This window comes from Syngnathus scovelli, chromosome 4, assembly GCF_024217435.2.
Source record: "Syngnathus scovelli strain Florida chromosome 4, RoL_Ssco_1.2, whole genome shotgun sequence".
NCBI classification, from domain to species: domain Eukaryota; kingdom Metazoa; phylum Chordata; class Actinopteri; order Syngnathiformes; family Syngnathidae; genus Syngnathus; species Syngnathus scovelli.
This window is the reverse complement of record NC_090850.1, coordinates 20,338,245-20,356,589: the sequence shown is the minus strand read 5'-3', so window position 1 is coordinate 20,356,589 and position 18,345 is coordinate 20,338,245. Positions and strand designations below refer to the sequence as shown.

At 43.2% G+C, this 18,345-nt stretch overlaps 3 protein-coding genes across 3 annotated transcripts; 2 read left to right on the top strand and 1 right to left on the bottom strand.

The window, feature by feature from the left end:
* Window positions 1-753: 753 nt before the first annotated feature.
* Window positions 754-7,078, bottom strand: ulk3 (unc-51 like kinase 3). The gene is made up of 17 exons (XM_049719039.1): window positions 7,031-7,078; window positions 6,548-6,672; window positions 6,319-6,462; window positions 6,098-6,218; window positions 5,921-6,016; window positions 5,705-5,848; window positions 5,462-5,544; window positions 5,038-5,193; window positions 4,862-4,967; window positions 4,752-4,792; window positions 4,584-4,686; window positions 4,445-4,509; window positions 4,275-4,353; window positions 3,550-3,590; window positions 2,595-2,642; window positions 2,415-2,478; window positions 754-1,698 (listed from the first exon to the last, which is right to left on the bottom strand). Exons 2-17 carry the CDS (start codon window positions 6,650-6,652, stop codon window positions 1,682-1,684), a joined length of 1,413 nt encoding a protein of 470 aa, XP_049574996.1. The 5' UTR covers window positions 6,653-6,672; window positions 7,031-7,078; the 3' UTR covers window positions 754-1,681.
* Window positions 7,079-7,369: 291 nt separating this feature from the next.
* Window positions 7,370-13,703, top strand: tars3 (threonyl-tRNA synthetase 3). Its single transcript, XM_049719031.2, has 19 exons — window positions 7,370-7,734; window positions 8,165-8,248; window positions 8,341-8,528; window positions 8,610-8,733; window positions 8,852-8,976; window positions 9,049-9,166; window positions 9,285-9,349; window positions 9,416-9,494; window positions 9,562-9,708; window positions 10,172-10,270; window positions 11,208-11,374; window positions 11,742-11,904; window positions 11,990-12,127; window positions 12,192-12,269; window positions 12,350-12,450; window positions 12,677-12,781; window positions 12,882-12,954; window positions 13,039-13,153; window positions 13,360-13,703. The coding sequence occupies exons 1-19, from the start codon at window positions 7,411-7,413 to the stop codon at window positions 13,506-13,508; spliced, it is 2,442 nt and encodes an 813-aa protein (XP_049574988.1). The 5' UTR covers window positions 7,370-7,410; the 3' UTR covers window positions 13,509-13,703.
* Window positions 13,704-14,125: 422 nt separating this feature from the next.
* Window positions 14,126-17,554, top strand: tm2d3 (TM2 domain containing 3). Its single transcript, XM_049719040.2, has 6 exons — window positions 14,126-14,287; window positions 14,518-14,619; window positions 14,888-15,051; window positions 15,140-15,314; window positions 15,692-15,767; window positions 16,057-17,554. Exons 1-6 carry the CDS (start codon window positions 14,188-14,190, stop codon window positions 16,220-16,222), a joined length of 783 nt encoding a protein of 260 aa, XP_049574997.1. The 5' UTR covers window positions 14,126-14,187; the 3' UTR covers window positions 16,223-17,554.
* Window positions 17,555-18,345: the final 791 nt, after the last annotated feature.

Genomic DNA, 18,345 nt, shown 5'->3' with positions numbered 1-18,345 from the left:
GTCTTCAGCACTGACAGATGGAAAGAGGAACGTGATGTTCTCGAGGAGGGTCAGCAGGGTCATGATACGGTCGGTTGTCGTATCTTCGGTCTATTTTGGGTGGATGTTCCCTGAGTTATCAGCAGTATCTTGCTTGACAGGGGATGCTTTGAGAATAATTGTCAATTTTGGCTATGTGAAGCCCTTTGAGACTGTTTGTGATTTAGGGCTATACAAATAAACTTGACTTGACTTGACTTGACTTGACTTGACCCAGCCACGACCTTTCTCTTCTGTTGCACAAGATCAGAAACAGCAAGCATATATTGCAGTAATATTTTGATTATACACTCATTAGATAACGCATGATAACATATATATATATTTTTCTGACAGTAACAAAAAACATGCTTGGGTGGCTCACGTGCGACGGGACACTGCAACGGTGTCAACTTCTAAAAAAGTGTCGGGCAGGCGAAGGGAAAGTGTCAAAAGCGAAACAAAAAAACAAACACAAGCCTTTGCTTTCCTAAGTGCGGTCCTCATGTGAAATGTTCACATATAGCGAGCGTCTTTGCGTACGAATCATATAATTATAAAATGTCCTTAGTCTCCCTCGCCAAGCCTTCCTGTCTTTCTCCTCCCACTTTGTGGACGCGATCCAGCTGTTCCTGACGTTGATGGCGCGCTCGAGGCTTCTCTTTTTTACAACTTCTGGACAAAAGGCAAAGCATTGGCTTGGCAGCGCGCTGTTGACAAAACGTCTCCAGAAGGTTCCAACAGTCATTTTTATTTCCCGCTCGGCTTCTTCTTCTCCTTTAATAAATACACGGTCATTATTCAAATGACAGCTGCGTCAACATTCAAAACACAAAATTAAACAACGGAGCAGCGTGTAGGTGCTGCCAACATACATATTTAGACTTTTTCCCTCATAATTAAGGCTCTTTTTTGAATATTACAACATATGTTGGAAATCAAAACAGCGTGCCCAGACCTCCAACGGCGAGGATTATCAGACTTTCGTTTAGGCCCAGTGCGTCTTGTGTGTGTCGGTGTCACACAAACGTGCACACACACATACACTGGCCGGGGCGCTAGCCAAACCTGCTGCTGTAGAATCAACAGCGCCCGGGCCGCACCTCTCCATCTCTCCTTTCATGGCGGTGGGAATGGCGTCCATCAGTGGAGAGGACATGGCGAGCCTGCGGTTAGGCCACAGTGGAGGCGTGAGGAGGGGGAGGGGGTGAGACGGGGGGGCGTGAACTACAGTGGAGCCTCGAAAGTCAATTGAAGCATAGTTCGGGATTTGACTTTTTTTGGAGGTGGTCCAAAAGTCAGATTGACAGTACTTTTGTTGTTTCGATCCGTGACGCACATCTCAATTGTGCCAGTAGACAGTAAAAAAAAAAAAAATATAGATATATATTATGTAAATATATCTTAAAACGTTGTAAACAGTTATCTTATATCCACAGTGTGTTAGCAGGAAAATAAACCCGTTACAGTATTTTGCAGCTCGCTACTTGCTAGCTCACAGCAACAACCAAAACATTGAGCTCTTCTTGCAAGGCCGACTCCAGAGATGTTGAAGGTGAGGTGGGGACGCAAGTTTGATTTGGCATGGAGCACAGAACTTTAATGGGGTGGATTTGGCTCCGTCTGACTAGCCGAGGTCCAAGCCAGCTGGTTTTCTTCAGGTTTACTGCAAACAGCACGCTGGCAAGATAGAGAAAAGAATTCGGTTCATATTGAATATATTATATTTCATCATGTATGATCTGACAATATGAATTGGTAGATTTTAGTTTAAATAGAGCAAACATAGGAAGTTGTATTTTTAAAAATCCAGTATATGTGCTATATGCTCTCAGAGAGGCGACACGCCGTTGGCCTCGTGCCAGCCTGTGGCTAGCAGCAACCGTGTGGTTTTTATTAAAATAACTTCAGCGGGAATAAGAAAAAAAAGCCCATGTACTTTGGGAAATTCAAGCTGCCTCTCCAGTGAGGCCCACAAAAAAAAAAAAATTCTATAATTCCACAGGAATTTCTGGCTAAGCACAGGATATTGTCCAGGCTTTTAGAAACTTGGAGAAAAGCATAAGAAGGTGGTGTATGTAGATTTATGATCTGGAGCGAGTGTTTCACTAATAGTTTATTTTTCACATAAGAGTGACAGATTTGCACTGTTGAGCTCAGCAAAAAAGAAAAAAAAAAGTAAATTATTAAGCTCCAAGTTATCTGAGCTTCTTCTACTGCTACACTTTTCAGTCTGGATACCCTCCAGCAATGTGCTGCCTGTAAAAGTTCCGAGAATGTGCAATGCTTTTGACGGTCATCCAGAGTACATCTCACACTACAAGAGCTGTCTAAAGTTTAAAAAAAAAAAAAAAAACTAAGTATGTTTTGCCATTTTTCATCAATACCATACTCACAGCTTCTAACCGAGTCGGCCAGGGGTTCCCGATCCAACGAGGCGTCCCTTTGAGTCTCCTGCATCTGGAACGAATACAAATCATTCCAAATTATGGCCATTTAAAAAAAATCACATTCTAAATTATTAATAAACAATTAAAAATTGACATTTAAATATTTTTTGGGGACCGCACCCTCACCTTAATGTTCTTCTTGAGGTATTCCGCTCTGCTCATGAGGCTTTTAATCTGAAAAAAAAAAGAAAATATTTTTAGGTAAGATTCCATACCACAATCGTTTTTAAAAAAATCAAAATGGCGGCTTTGCTGGTGTTAAGACACAGATATGTAACGACGGGTCACAAAGGACAATGAATCCATCCTGGGTAGCACAATGAGCCCCCCGGCAGGATACCAAAGAGGCGGGACAAAATGAAAGCTGGCATTCAGTTGCATGTCGGGGTAGCGTACGGTGTTTTTCTGACCTGTACTCGGCAGCACAAGACAGGATGTCTGAGTCCCTGCTGCAGCAGTGTGGAATGCGAGTTATTATTTTTTTTAACCCTCCGGTGAGACCTCCAAGCTCACGGAAGTACGGTGCCAAATTTGCTAGAGGAGGGAAATTGGGGAAAACATTTCAGAAGGGACACGTGTGCTTTTTTGGGGGGGGGCTACAGATGAGGAGAAAAATGTAACACAAGAGTTTTGCTTGTACATAATCACGAGACCGCCGTGGTTAGTTTCCATTTAAACGTAGTGCTCCGGCGCAGCAAATTAACATTTTGACCGCAGTTTTGTTTTTCGTATTCTGCCCTCCAACCGCAAGCCTTTAATCAGCGCGTGCAGTAAAACATGAAGGGAACTCGACGCGGGTTGCACTTTCCCCATGCTCGACTTGTCGTCGTGACATTAAATCACGTCACAATTTCGGATTCCAGTCCACAATGGATGGAGTCAGCTTGCCGGTGCGTCTTGGTTAGAACCGGAGTCGTGTTATTGTTGTCGGAAATGTTTGTGGTCGTGTGTGTTTATATTGTGTTCCACATTATTATGCATTGAGGGTTTAGTTAACTATTTTTTTATTTTTAAGGGAATTTTTTTGCCCTTTTTCTTTTCTGCTGTTTAAATGATTGATCTCAACGATGGCGAGACTCACCTCGCCGTGCAGCAGCTCTCGTCGGCGGCCCTGCGGCTCAGCTGGGAGGACCAAAAGAGAAAATAGAATTAGCACTTTTAGGAGGCAAACGGATCTTTGATGTGCATAGCCGTCAATGGGAGGGAATGAGTTCAAAAGCTGACATGAAATTGACGTTGTTCAGAAGATGAATGGACATTTTATCTGATTAAACGTCCATGCGTGACCATGAAAGTGAGTCACAGATGGCCCATCAAGCAGGTTCAGCGTGTTCTCCTCCATCCCGCTTTGAGCATCTATCATCGTTTCAAAGTGGAAATGAGTGCTATGTTGGCATGTGGTTAAGTTCCCCCCCCTTGAAAAGCATCTTGATTGGGAAGAGCGAGCTCCGGGCTTGGCTGGCCGCCTCAAGCTCTCGACAGCCCAAGATAAAGCGTCTTGTGTGTTGTGCAGCAAACGAGGCCTAAATGGGAAGCAGATGGCGGGGCTCCCGTAGCGCACGCGGGGGGCCCTGGCAGACTCTGGGTCCCATCATCTCGGCTCTAAAGAGCTTCAATAGTGGAATCGTTCTCACATGAGGGCTCTCGCATGAGCTCATTGAGGACACGCGGTTCGTGAATGGCTTTCTGTGTTGCCTGACGGCCCCGCCCACTCGCACCTTGCCTCGACAGCTCAAATATGCCGCGATGGGCCGACGAATCGCTCAGTTGCCCACCCGACAAGGCAAAGACAAGCTTCCACTGTACCTGCAAGCGCCAACAGAAGTTCTCCTAAACAATTCTGATATCCATCCAAGACCTCATTGTCGTCCACTCCGCTTTGCTCCTACACAGTCAGCAGACATGGTTAACAAAAATATGACAACCAATGTCAATCATGTGATCAAATTTGATTCTTCTAACAACTGCAGCCTGACCTTAGCGATGGCGACAGAGGCCATCTCCAGCGCCGCTAGCAATCGTGGATGCTCACGAGACATTTCTACAAGAGCGAGATGGAGAAAAGGTTTTGATAACAAGCGCTTGCCCTCATCTTGCCTTCGTGACATTTCCTACCCCGGAGGACGTCCGTGGAAGTGTGCGCCTCCTCGAAGATGAGCTTGTTGTCCGAGGCTACCAAAGCCTTCAGCTCTTCTGCTCGGGAAGCGTACTGACGCACCTGCAGGGGGACATTTAATTTAATATAAAGTAAGAATGTGATTCCCACAAAATTCTCAGGCCTACCTTTTTCCTGAGGACTTCTTTACGCTGCAAGTCGGTTTCATCTAGAGGAGATGATTTTCTTGAATTTTTATAATGTTCAACATGATGCTCAATGGCAAATTTGATCTTACGGTAAATAGCAGGGACAAAGTGCTCCAAGGCGCTGCAGTATAGCGAGAGCGCGTCGGATCTCTCGCCAACCTGGTCCTTCTGGACGGCCTGTAGGACCAGTTCTTTCTGGAAAGAGTTAGAAGATAGGGGGTGACACAGACCAAAACATTCCACAGATTCGTTTTGTGTATCTTACCGCCTTCCCTAAGCTCTCAGCACTTGGCATGTGCTCCATGTCCACAAAGGGGTGCGTGAAGAACTCGGCAAATGTGATCCGGGTATCTGGATTCCTCTCAAGGAGACGCAGGAGGAGGTCCCGGCAGTGCTTGGAGACCTTGACACCAGGTGGGAGCTGATGGACAACAACGTGACCTCATTATGTTGCTCTCAAAACGTTAATTGTTAAAAAAATACCACGAGTACTTTGCATCTGAAATTGGAGACGCAAGTATACTTCCGGCTTCCACCGCTAGATGGCGACAGCGCACTTCATTCATAATATCCAGCCACTATCAAGTCATATTATTTTACTTTTAGGGAAAGTAAATTAAAGTGGGCCACCTAGTGGATTTAAAATGAACAAATGTATGGATAAAAGAAAATAATTTCATCACTTATACCTCAATGGGGTGGTTACTTCGGATCTTCTCTTCCAATTCTGAATACGACCTTGATGCAAAAGGGGCCCGTCCAAACAGTGCCTCTATATTCACACAAGCAACATAAGAGGTTTTTAGGGTTGTGGCTTTTGGGGGTGAAGTATGGCTACATCCAAATCTAGCTAGCTAGTTTGTTGCAAGTGACAACTCCTTTCCAATATTCTCTTTTATATTTTTGTAGACTCGACTGAGCCTAACACTCACCATAAAGAATGACTCCCACGGACCAGAGATCCACTCTGGAGTCATACTGGCGCCGACACACCATTTCGGGAGCCATATACAAAGGTGAGCCTCTCAGCACGCTCTTCTCGTCCCATGGTGACATGTACTGGGCGAAGCCAAAGTCTGATATTGAAGCAGATACAGGATTTAATACTAAAATCTAGTATTTATTATCGTAAATATTCTTTTTCTTACCTGCTAATTTGAGGATTGAACCACATAGCAAAATATTCTGTGGTTTCAAATCCAAATGGGAGATATTTCGGTCATGGAGATACTGGAGAGCACACGCTGTGGGTGTGAGCAATATACGGTATGTGTATTGTTCACATAGCCATCGAAAATCAAATAAATGGCCGTATGCTGAATCACCTATCTGCTGCAGAAAACGTCGGGCAACTCCCTCTGTCAAGATCCGACGACTACGGATGAAACGGGACAGATCTCCACCGGAACACCACTCCAGGATCAGATAGATGTTCTCCGAATCCCACTGATGGCGAGACAACAAAATGATTCATAGTGGAAACACAACACACTTAATGAGGGCAAGTGCTACAGAAAATGGATGAATGGAAACCAAGTGAGCTCACCACAAAATCTTTCAGCTGGACAATATGAGGGTGGCGCACGGTCTTGAGGATCTCAATCTCCGTGAGCAGGTTCTCTGTGGACGCCTTGTTCAGTGTCTTCTTGGCGACCACCTTCACAGCCACCGCTTCTCGATTATCCCCCTGCTGCATCGTTTGGGATGAACGTGTCGGCCATTTTGTGTCACGGATGCAGCAAAAAGAGGATGCAATTATGGAGGTAATGGCTCACCTTTCTGTAGGCCTTGTAGACTGTGGCATATGTTCCGCTACCTAGCCGCTCTGTCAGGATGAAGTCATCCAGTTTTGGAGGGGCAAAGCTGGAAGACGAAGCCATGATGAGCCAGGAGGTCTTGGCTGCAATGGAACCATATCGGGCTAGGTGATGTGGCTTGTCTTGTTAGTGCAACTCGTCATCCTACGTAGCTCATATTACATTCTTATCTGTTTTATTAACTGCATTGATGAGTAACGATCATGAAGATGAACCAGGAAGTGATTAGTACTTCAGGCTAGGCTTGATCTGACTATTAAAAACGATCAGATTTTGCCTAGACAAGGGAAGACGAAAACAAGATGACTTAATTTTGAACCTGATGAAGTTCTAGCTAACGGCAAAATCAAAACATGCACGACTGTTAGCAGTCAATCGCCTGTCACTCGGATAGCAACGTTTTGATTCAAACCGCGTTCAAAGTGACAGTTTATTGCGTACCTTTTTAGCAGTTAATCCATGATAAGCAGAAAAGTGTGTGGAAAAGTGTGTGGAAAAGTGATTGTTTACATCGCTCGCTGTCAGTCGGTGCAGTCAGTGACGGCACGCTGCACTTTGGCTGCGGTGGTCACGTGACTTGGAACCACAGAATCCGTCACACCGCCTCCTATCATTTAGATACTAGTACTGCACTTGCTTGAAAGCGGTATTTTTTTATTGAGCAATCTACAACATACAATAATTAAAGATAAATGCAAAACAATATGGCAAAAATAAAAATATCACATTTTCATTAAGGAACGATCGATAAAATATGAAGTGACATGTAATGAAATGCACCGGAAATCCGCCTTCATCACTCCTGTAGTGGTCATTTAAAGATGGCGGACTGCTTGGCCACACGCTTGGCAGCTCAGGAGGAGCAAATTAGGCTCCTTGCCGGTGAAATTTCCATCCTTCGGGATGGAATCAACCGGGACTTAGGCCCAGCCGGCGATGCGGGGGTCTCCTTGCAGCTGGAGGAGCTGAGGTCGGAGAATGAAAAGCTCAAGTACCGGCTATTGCACCTCCGTCGGAGTCTGCGGGAGGAGTTGGAGCTGGAATCCGGCAAGAAGTGTTCACAGACAAGGGGCGAGTGTGGCAAAGCTGCCGGGGCGAACGTCGTCAAAGGAGGGCAGACGAATAACAAAGCTGCTGCTAAAAAGGTCTTGAATAATCACATCTGGTTTTCAAACTCAGTGAAAGATGCGTTCAAGGATGTGTTATTGTTGCTTTTTTTTTTTTTTTGCTATTCACGTTGTGTAATTTAGTACACCCCTTATGTAGTAAAAATCCAATTATTGAATTCCGACAGCTGAACATGTGAAGATTAATTTATTTGTGCAAAAAACACCAATTATTTTACATTTTAAATAATGTACCAATTATTTTTTAGACGCTTTGTTGCACCCACCAAGGTCTACCATTGGTTGTCATGGTAACACAAGCCTCAAGATGTGCTGGATCCATCAGTACTCGGCCATAGGAGAGTTTGAGTGGCTCATTTGCATGAGACAGAATCAAACTCTGAAAACAGACTGAGGATTAAGTGTCATGTTCTACCTTTTGTCTTAAAATACAAATCTCTCTCATTAGGTGAGCAGCACTGATTCTAAACCAGGTGACAAAAACAAGGAGAAGAAACAACATAAAGAACAATCAGATGGAACCGTCAAAGGGGTGAATATCCAGACTTAAATCTATCTGAAGCTATGAAGAAGTGAAGAAACATTGAATAAATATTCCAATGATGAATAAAAACTTTTTGGCAGCTGAAAACCTGGCCTGCGTTTGTGGATGAGCGCCTCCGCCTCTACGAGGAGCTGAAGAAGGAAAGCGATGCCCTCCAGGCCAAGAGAGCTTCAACCGGTAAGCCCATCACAGTGGAGCTGCCTGATGGGCGGAAAGTGGCGGGCACGTCCTGGGTCACCACTCCGTACCAACTGGCTTGTGACATCAGGTAAATGTTGCTGCTGATGGACAATAAATACTTGCTCGGTCCATTTTTTTTTACGTTTTATTTTTTTGGGGTGGAATCCAGTCAGGGTCTTGCTGACAACGCGGTGATCTCTCGAGTGAATGGAGAGCTTTGGGATTTGGATAGACCACTGGAGCGCGACTGCTCGCTGGCGATTTTGCGTTTTGACGATGACGACGCGCAAGCAGTGAGCAAAACAAATTTTCTATCATTGTAAAAGGAAAAATCTTAAAATTTGCATAAAACTAGATGAAATGATGGTTTGAACGTGAACATAATAATTTTTCCCTTTTTTCGTCTTGCAGGTGTACTGGCACTCCAGCGCTCACATCCTCGGCGAGGCGATGGAACGCTTCTACGGTGGCTGTCTATGTTACGGACCCCCCATCGAAAACGGCTTCTACTATGACATGTTCCTCGACGACCAAAAGTAAATTCATCCCCCAATCAATCCACGCACACTGAAAACATTGACGTCATTATCAATCATAAATTGTCCTAGGAGCGTGTCCAGCACTGAGTTTAGCAACCTGGAGTCCTTGTGCAAGACGTTTGTGAAGGAGAAACAAGCCTTTGAGAGGCTTGAGGTTACCAAGGAAACGCTATTGAAGATGTTCAAGGTGAGCGAGATGTTGCAAAACAAGAACAGACCTTTATGCATCACCGACCTTCATCATATGGCTTGTAAAAAATAATCATCCCCCATTTGTGTGTAACCCACGTGTTTGTATTGTCCAGTACAACAAATTCAAGTGCCGTATTCTAAACGAGAAGGTCACTACACCCACCACTACAGTTTACAGGTCAGTTGGTTGATCACAATATTTTGAACTTTTTTTGCTAAGCTAATCATTATGGCTCCCGGACAGATGCGGGCCACTCATTGACCTCTGTAGAGGACCTCATGTGAGGCACACAGGCAAGATCAAAGCCATGAAGATCTACAAGGTGCACTTTTTTAAGGACTTCATTCATTTGTGGACTTTTAGCAACTCATTTGTGTTTCTGTCGTCAGAACTCTGCCACCTACTGGGAGGGCCGCTCGGACATGGAGACGCTGCAGAGGATATACGGGATCTCCTTCCCCGACTCCAAGATGCTGAAAGAGTGGGAACGCTTCCAGGAGGAGGCTAAGAATAGAGACCATCGCAAGATCGGCAAAGTAAGTTGGCGTACGCTTCACGGAAAATTCAATTTTTTGTTTATAAATGCTTTTAAATGTTGTTTTAATTACAGTGTATGAAATGCACTGTGATTCTATTTTTTTGGTAAATGTCTGAACAATTTTCTTTTAGTAATTTCAATGATTATGTCAGGTGGAAAATGGATTGCTATTTTTTATTTAATGAAGAAATATTCCTCTGACCAGCAGGGGTCACTGTGCTCTCTCACTTTGACCCCATTTGGAACCTGCTGTCGTCATCCTAGTTCCCCAGTTGGGTCCCCAGCATGGGGTCGGCACAGGAGGCAACGCCTTCCTAACAACCGCATGCTTCCATATTTCCAGAAAGTGTCATCGACTTGCTACTAACCCCGCCAGTTTTGTTGATTCCAATATGCTTCATGAACATACCAGCCCAAAATGTAAATCAAAGTTCTTGGGCTTGTTTTTTTTGTTGTTGTAGGAGCAAGAACTGTTCTTCTTCCATGATCTCAGTCCCGGGAGTTGCTTCTTCCTGCCGCGTGGAGCTTACATCTACAATACGCTTATCGAGTTCATCAGGGTGAGCGAGACCATTGAGAACATTTGCTTTATTTTGAACTCAACCACGTAGATTCATGAGGTAATTAAATTAGACAATTACCAATTTACCAATATTCCAATACCAATTCATCACAAATATAAATTTAGTAAACAAAACAATTTATTAAAATGTCTCCGCCTGTCAAGAAGAGCTAGAAAATTTTTGTATATTTGTTTTGAACTCGTAAATTGTAACTCACCAACAACATTGTTTAATATTATTCCAAAAAGGCAAAAGGCAATCTACAGTCGAGTAAATAAAATCTGCCAGGCTATAATTTGCGATAATACGTCATTCCCGCTTGTACCCGCCAACCGTGATTTCAGTCGGCGCACGTTGAAACTTCTTAAGCGTGATTGCGACGTTGTTGTGTGCAATCAGCAGGGAACGTACCGTTAAAAATAAGCGGAGGAACAAAATTGAATAAAAAGTAATCAGTGATTACATGTCTGGAGGTAGAGACTTGATTCAGTGGAGAATTGTTTTTGAGCAGCGAGTACAGGACAGTGTTTCTGACTTGGAACATATCAGTGGCGCATGTTCCTGTGACATATTTCTCCTCCTTGACAATTTTCACAGCCCAAATGAGGACATGAGATGAGGCCAAGAAGGTCTCTCGGTGGTGTTGCTAAGCTCCGTAATTCAAGGCTGTCTGTCAGAGTGTTTGAGGCTACTGTCACTTGCACCATTTTTATCAGGTTCCCTTCTTGGCAACCCACCTCCAGGCATATATTATTAGACAATTCCCCACAGGGCAGAAAAGCCTTTTTTAGACCCGCAAAAGGGTAAATTGAATTTTTTTACAGCGGCGAAATAGAGTGGCAGCAGCTTGGAAGAATCAAAAAGCCATATGCAAATCTATCACTCTAAGTAGCAAGGAATTATATTTGCAAATTATTTTTTGTTTCTCACTTAGGATGAGTACTGGAGAAGAGGCTTCCAGGAAGTGGCCTCTCCCAACATCTACAACAGCAAGTTGTGGGAGACGTCAGGCCACTGGCAGCACTACAGCGAAAATATGTTCTCCTTCCCAGTGGAGAACGAAACCTTTGCGCTTAAACCCATGAACTGCCCAGGACACTGGTGAGACCACCTATGTGCTGCCTACATTTTTTATTGCAATATATTTATTATTTATTTCGATATAGGGCTGCAACTAACAATTATTTGAATAATCGATTTTTTTTAACCAAATTATTTTCTCGATTAATCGTTTAAAAATCGTTTTGATTTCAACCTTTTTTTTCAATAACAGAACATTATTTTTCTGCAGTATATTAATTGTTGACAGGCTGCTATTCAAAGTGTTTACATAATTTTTAAATAAAAAAGAAAATTTAAATATTTTTAAATCTAAGAAAAAAAGATATCCAAACCATTAATTGATGATTAAAAATTACTTTTAATTATTAATCATTGCACCGCCTAATACTGTGTTCTCGCTCCCCAGTTTGATGTTCAGCCACAGGCCTCGCTCGTGGAGGGAGCTTCCACTCAGGCTGGCTGACTTCGGGGTCCTCCACCGCAATGAACTCTCCGGAACGCTCACTGGGTTAACCAGAGTGCGACGTTTCCAGCAGGATGATGCTCACATTTTTTGCACCATGGATCAGGTGTTGCATTCTACACCACGACCGCAATTAACACGATGAAGCTATTTTCCGAGCTACGTATTTATTTCCAATCATTTCTCCTCAGATCGAGTCTGAGATGAAAGGCTGCCTGGATTTCCTGCGCAGTGTCTACCACGTGTTTGGCTTCTCCTTCCAACTTCACCTCTCCACCCGCCCGGAGAAGTACCTCGGCGATATCGCTGTGTGGAATCAAGCCGAGAAGGTAACCATAACATCTGCGTTGTTTTGATGTCTTTAAATATGAAACTCTGACTCGTGTTTGCCAGCAATTGGAGAACAGCCTGAATGAGTTTGGCGAGCCTTGGAAGCTCAACCCAGGAGATGGCGCCTTCTACGGACCCAAGGTCGGCTCGCTCACATTACGTAGCGTCGAAATCGATCTGCAATGTATATACGTTAACAATTTATGGATGCGATCTTATAGATTGACATTAAGATCAAAGACGCCATTGGTCGTTACCACCAGTGTGCCACTATTCAACTGGACTTCCAGCTTCCCATCCGCTTCGACCTGACCTTCGTGGGGTGAGGCGCCTGATCGAAACACAGGCTTTGATTGACTAACACAGTTTAGAAGACACAATTTAGACACGTATAGATTGAATTACAGACTCATTTCTGATAATTGACTCAATGACTGACCAAGTCAAGGAATGAGTCAATGAGTGCCCGATTGGCTAACACTCAATATTTGACTTTATTATTAGTTCATTGAATAAATGGCTAAGATTTTTTTACATTTTTCTCACAGAAAGGATGGCGATGACAACGCTCGTCCAGTTATCATCCATCGTGCTATTTTGGGCTCTGTCGAGAGAATGATTGCAATACTGACAGAAAACTATGCTGGGAAATGGTGAGTGGATTTCCAGTAACTGTAAATAAATGTAGTAATAATCCTTCCACAAGATGGACATTCCAAAAAATCTTTTTATTAAACTTGTCCCTACCACCAGGCCTCTTTGGATCTCTCCAAGGCAGGTGATGGTAGTGCCTGTCAACCCGTCCTGCGACGACTATGCCAAGAAGGCGAGTCCCCTTCCGTCTTAATCACAACAAAATATCTCGATGAGGTCATCAACTAACATACGGGCGCCATTTCTTGCCTTTTAGGTCTGTAAGCAATTCACAGACGCGGGCATGATGGCCGACGTCGACCTCGATTCTGGGTGCCTTTTAAATAAAAAAATACGCAATGCTCAACTGGCCCAATATAACTTCATTCTGGGTAAGAAGGCAAACTGTTCACGTCACTTGTTCATGTGGCTCATTTTTGCCGAATTTTAGATGATTAGACTCAACAGTTGGACTTTTTTTTTTCCCCCTTGAGTTCTGTGTCATAAGTGACAAATTCACTGACACCAAGCGGGGCCATGTGCTTGAGAGCTCTGTCACTTGGCATGAACTGGTATTGGTCTTGTCATGCCTTGGCAGTGGTCGGCGAGAAGGAGAAGGCGACCAGCAGCGTCAACGTGCGCACCAGGGATAATAAAGTCCACGGCGAAGTATCGTTGGAGGAGACCATGGCCCGCCTGAGTCTCCTCAAGCAAGCCCGTTGTCGAAATGCAGAAGAGGAGTTCTGATGGGATGGTTGATCAGCCAATTGGGAAGAGGTAAAATTGCAGAAAAATGTCAAACTGAAAGGTGAAAGGTGAATGTGTCGTTGAAGGTACATAATGATTGGATCAGAGGGAATTGGTGGTTTAAGAAATGTGTCAATTGTGAAACCTGATGATGCCTCTTCTTGGAAGGGAAATAAATCTACTGTTCAAGTGCAATTTGTTTTGCTTTTTTATCCTAAATTAAAAAACTGGTTGGTACAAGTATGGACAGTCGCCCGCCCACTATCAAGACTTTCATGTAAATGGTCATTGCATTAACCCTTCTTTGACCCAAATTAAAGTTCTCTTGAAAAATAAACATAATAAAAATAATAAACACGTTGTACATTACAAACATTGTACAAATTATATTTTCATTTCTAAGTCACAAAAACCTGACATTTACAGTAAAAAGAGAAGGTACAAAAAGTGGCAAAGATGTCAAATAAAACCAAATTATTCTGAGACTTGATAAGTGTGGGCCTAAGTATATTTTCAACAATATAATTTCAAAACTAATCAAGTTCTATAAATAGTACGTACACGCAATATGATATCGTTGTACTTCATGTGCTGGCCATAGGGGGCAACAATGCGCCTCATTTCACCAACTGCTACAAGCAAGCAAGCGACGAGGAAAAATAAAGAAAGGAAGCGACAAATGGCTTGTCAACAGTGGCGTCCTGACCGCGGGCGATTACTCAAAAGCTACGGAATTGGACTCCTTTTGTACACGGACCTTTTTTTGCACTGTGTCAATGGTATGTTCTATTTATGTTTATTGTGTAAAGTGTACCCGTAAATGCCGTCGCGTGGTTATCTTTTGCTAGCAGCTCATGCTAACACTCAAAACGGCTAGTTAGCGCAGGTGAGACATCCATAAAATTTGACATACTAAGATGACGTTCATTTCCATTTAAGCGAATTATATAATTTCACATTCGAAAGAGATTTACGACATGTGATTTACGGCTTGTGTTTGCCCGTCAAGGATACTTAAGCTCCCCCCACGTCGGCCAGGAGCCTCCGTACACCAGAGATGCCCAGCACGGCCCGGTCATCACCAGCCCGGTTGTGCCTGCTGCAGCCTCGGGTAAAGTTTTCACTCATTCACCCACTACGCTGTTTTCATTGACGTGAATATACATACAAGTAAACAACACAAAAAGTAAAAACAAGAAGGCACAAACAATGAATAAATAAGAGTGATGAATAAATAATAAATAAACAACATAATAAATAAGAGGAGCAGAGATCAGTGAGACAAAACACAAAAGTTTCTGTTAGAGGCAAAAAAATTAGGCGGCGCCATCTCTAATATGCAGGAATATTCCTTTTTACATTCCTGTCTTTGATTGCAGTTTCTCCTGCCGATAATGAGGAGAGCTACGCCTCCAAATGTCCCAGTGGGGGGCCGTGCAGTCGCCTTCCTGCTGATTGCATACAATGCAATTACCAACACAATTGCACCTATGGGAAACCAGCCTCCTTCTTTTGTAATGCCAAAAAGGGCGTTCACTGTGTTGTGAGTCTTTTTTTTTTTTCCCCTTTCCTGTACTTTGAGTCATGCTTCTTGTGTCTCACCACTGATGTTATTTTTGCGTTTCATGTAGGGAGAGTCGGGCCAGCAGCAAAGCAACTTCTCTCTTTCCATCACTTGTCAGTTCTGCTGGCAGCTGGACCCCACACAGTATCGCTGCTCCGACTCCACCAGCTGCATGACCGTGGCTTGCCCCCGGCAGCGCTACAACGCCACTTGTGACGTCATGGAACATGTCCACTGTTTAGGTAAAGCCTTCTTGCAACACTGGGCTTCTGTTTTTCTAGCTGATAAGTTTTGTGTTGCAGTCATGTTTATACAACAACAACAAAAATGAAAATTTTTGAAATGCTCTTGGGTGCTTAATATGCCTGACAATGAAATAGAAAAAAGCTACTGGAATATTAATTTCTTATTAATTTTATGGATTATTTAAAATAAAAATACATCCGGATATAAGGTATAATTTAAATATGATTTTTAAAGAAAAAAAATCACTTTTAGAAAGTCATGTATTAAAACGTTTTAAAACAACAGTTTCATAAAAATAATTTTTCTTGAAGTTCTTCTCACTCTGCTTTAGGTCTTTGCCATGTTTGATCAACTCAGACTTGTTTATTTACAGGTAAGAGGCGCTTTCAGAAGCGTTTGTATTGCAACTGGACTGGAGGATACAAGTGGTCCACGGCCTTGGCGCTCAGGTAAAACCAAAACTTTGCTCTCAATCATTTGAAGTTGTGTAGCCATTAGACAGCATCACTCTACCACCTCACTCTGTTCCCCCTAATTTATATTTATATGATTATATTTCTGGCTGAAGGGACCAATTTATTTTTTTATTGACTCATCCAATTAACTGTTTGTCAAAATTTTACTCTACCAATTTATTGTAATTGTCAAAAAAGGTGAATACTGCATATGGAAACAAAAAAATGACAACGCATCAAGCCACTTATGTGTTTGTTTTTGTTTGTGTTTACTGTGGGGTAGCATCACGCTGGGTGGTTTTGGGGCGGACCGATTTTACCTGGGCCAGTGGCGAGAGGGTCTGGGCAAGCTGTTCAGCTTCGGAGGACTGGGCATTTGGACTTTGATAGACGTGCTTCTCATCGCCGTGGGTTACGTGGGACCGGCGGATGGTTCTCTCTACATCTAAAAAAAAAAAAAAACTGTTCGGATGTTAGAGGCCCCGCTCGCGTTCCAAGGACTGATGATCTCCCGACACCACGTTTTCAGCACCGCCCCGGCATTCCCATCTGCTAACACGCAGGAAGTGTTTTACTGCCTCACACCCGAGTACGAAGACTCACACACTGGCGGCCGTTCCATCCTAATCAGTTTCCTCTGGTGCAAGCGTGCAGATGGAGCATTCTACCACCACCAGGAATCGGCAATTACATCCTGGCGGGAGCTCGCAACTTGAAGGCAGCCGCCAAGATGGTCCCGTACGTCCAAACTTGTGTTCTTCCACCCAGCACAAGGTGGAACGGATACAGTTGACGCCATCAGCCAACATGCTGAGGAATACAACGAGTCACTAACTCAGAGTATTGTTATTAAAGGAGCATTTCCACAAAATAGGTTGCGTTCACACTGGTGATTAAAATTGGCATTTTACCAACGTTTTGCATATAAATGACACCGATGCAAAATCGAGGTAGGAAGTCGACCTAACAGTTTCCTGGCTTCGTTGGTAGAGCTGTAACAGAAGTTCAGGCCACAACTGTAAGAAAATTGACCTGGCACACTTCCATTTTAGAGGTTAAGTTAGATCCAAGTCATCTATTGCCATTAAAGACGAACCAAGGCTGAGAGTGTAACGTCAACCCAACGAGTTCCTAACTTTGGCCATCACATCTGTGGAAGGTTCTTGTGCTGTGCCAGAACCAGGGTGTGATGAGTTTACGATTTTGCGGGCCTACTTTAGATGAGTATTTTACATAGAAAGCAGCTGCTGAGACTTGATGAAAATTCTGGTTAGGTACTTTGTGTGATCCTGCTCACTGAGATGTCAATCGGCAACACATTTTGGGTCCAAACTGGAGCTTGCTGTGTATTTGTGCATAGTGATGAGAAAATGAAGCTTCAACTTTGCTTCATGAACCAGTTGTATTTGTTCACTCCTCCAGGTGGCACTGTTTCGTAAAGCTCGGTTTATGAAATGGCAACTCAGTGTGCTTTTCGTCCTACGTTAAACAGAGAGTGCCATCTAGAGGGCTGAATGAATACAACTGCTTCATGAATCACCTTGAAGCCTCATTTTCCCGCCACACTTACTGTGTTGCACATAAGCAGATGATCGGATCATAGGATTTGATAGGAAGTGACATAAGCAAGCAAATTCAGAACGCCAACTCCGGTTCACTGCAGGATTTTTTTCTTGCCAATGTGTGCAATGTGCAATGAATGTTCATGTGGATTTAATTATTGTTGAAAACACTGTAAATGACATATTTTTGAGTTGTGTAAATAAAACTTGCAAAATCTGGTTTTTCTCAAATGGATGTATTGTGAGGACATGCACACAAGCTCAAGGTCAAGCCCACAACTCGTATTTTATGAACACAACGCGACAGACTTTTAATGTTGGTCGTGATGCGGTTACGCAATAGATCATTGTCATTGAAGGGGTTGAATTTCTTTTGCTTTACCCGCCAACGTAGGAATTATTTATGTTTATAGCAGAGGTCACTGTAAATTGTGACTCACGTCTGGCAGGTACAAAACAAAACAACCCCACGTCTTACCAAAACCTCTTGTCATTGGAAAACACGTTGCGTAACAGCAAGGAGGGAGGAGGGTGTCAAAAAAAAAAGCGACCCTCTCATTGGACGTTGCGCTCAGGCCACAGTACATTCACTCCACCCTAATTCGTCTTCATCGCTATGCTTGCCTTGGGCCAAAGATAACAACCCCCCTCAAGTTTTGGCCCAAGCTGGACTGAGGAACTTGGAAATGCTCACCTTTATTTCTCATGATGGAAAAATATTAGCCCTGTGGTTATTTGCAATGCATGCTGTTGTATTGTGAGCGGTGTAATACAACTAATTACATGTTAAAATAATTAGTCGGCCTCCAACTGTTTGGCAAAATAAGGGTTTGGGGATTTGCAGGACTGTTTTTTTTCTTGAACCTTCTTGTCACAATGTTTAACATCAAAAATGTTTTGAACTGCATTAAATTGAGAAAAATTCTCTAACTAATATACTAAGTATTAAAATTCACAAATATAGCTTTTCTAGCTAGCTAAAAACAAATATTTACAATTACTATTGTCAA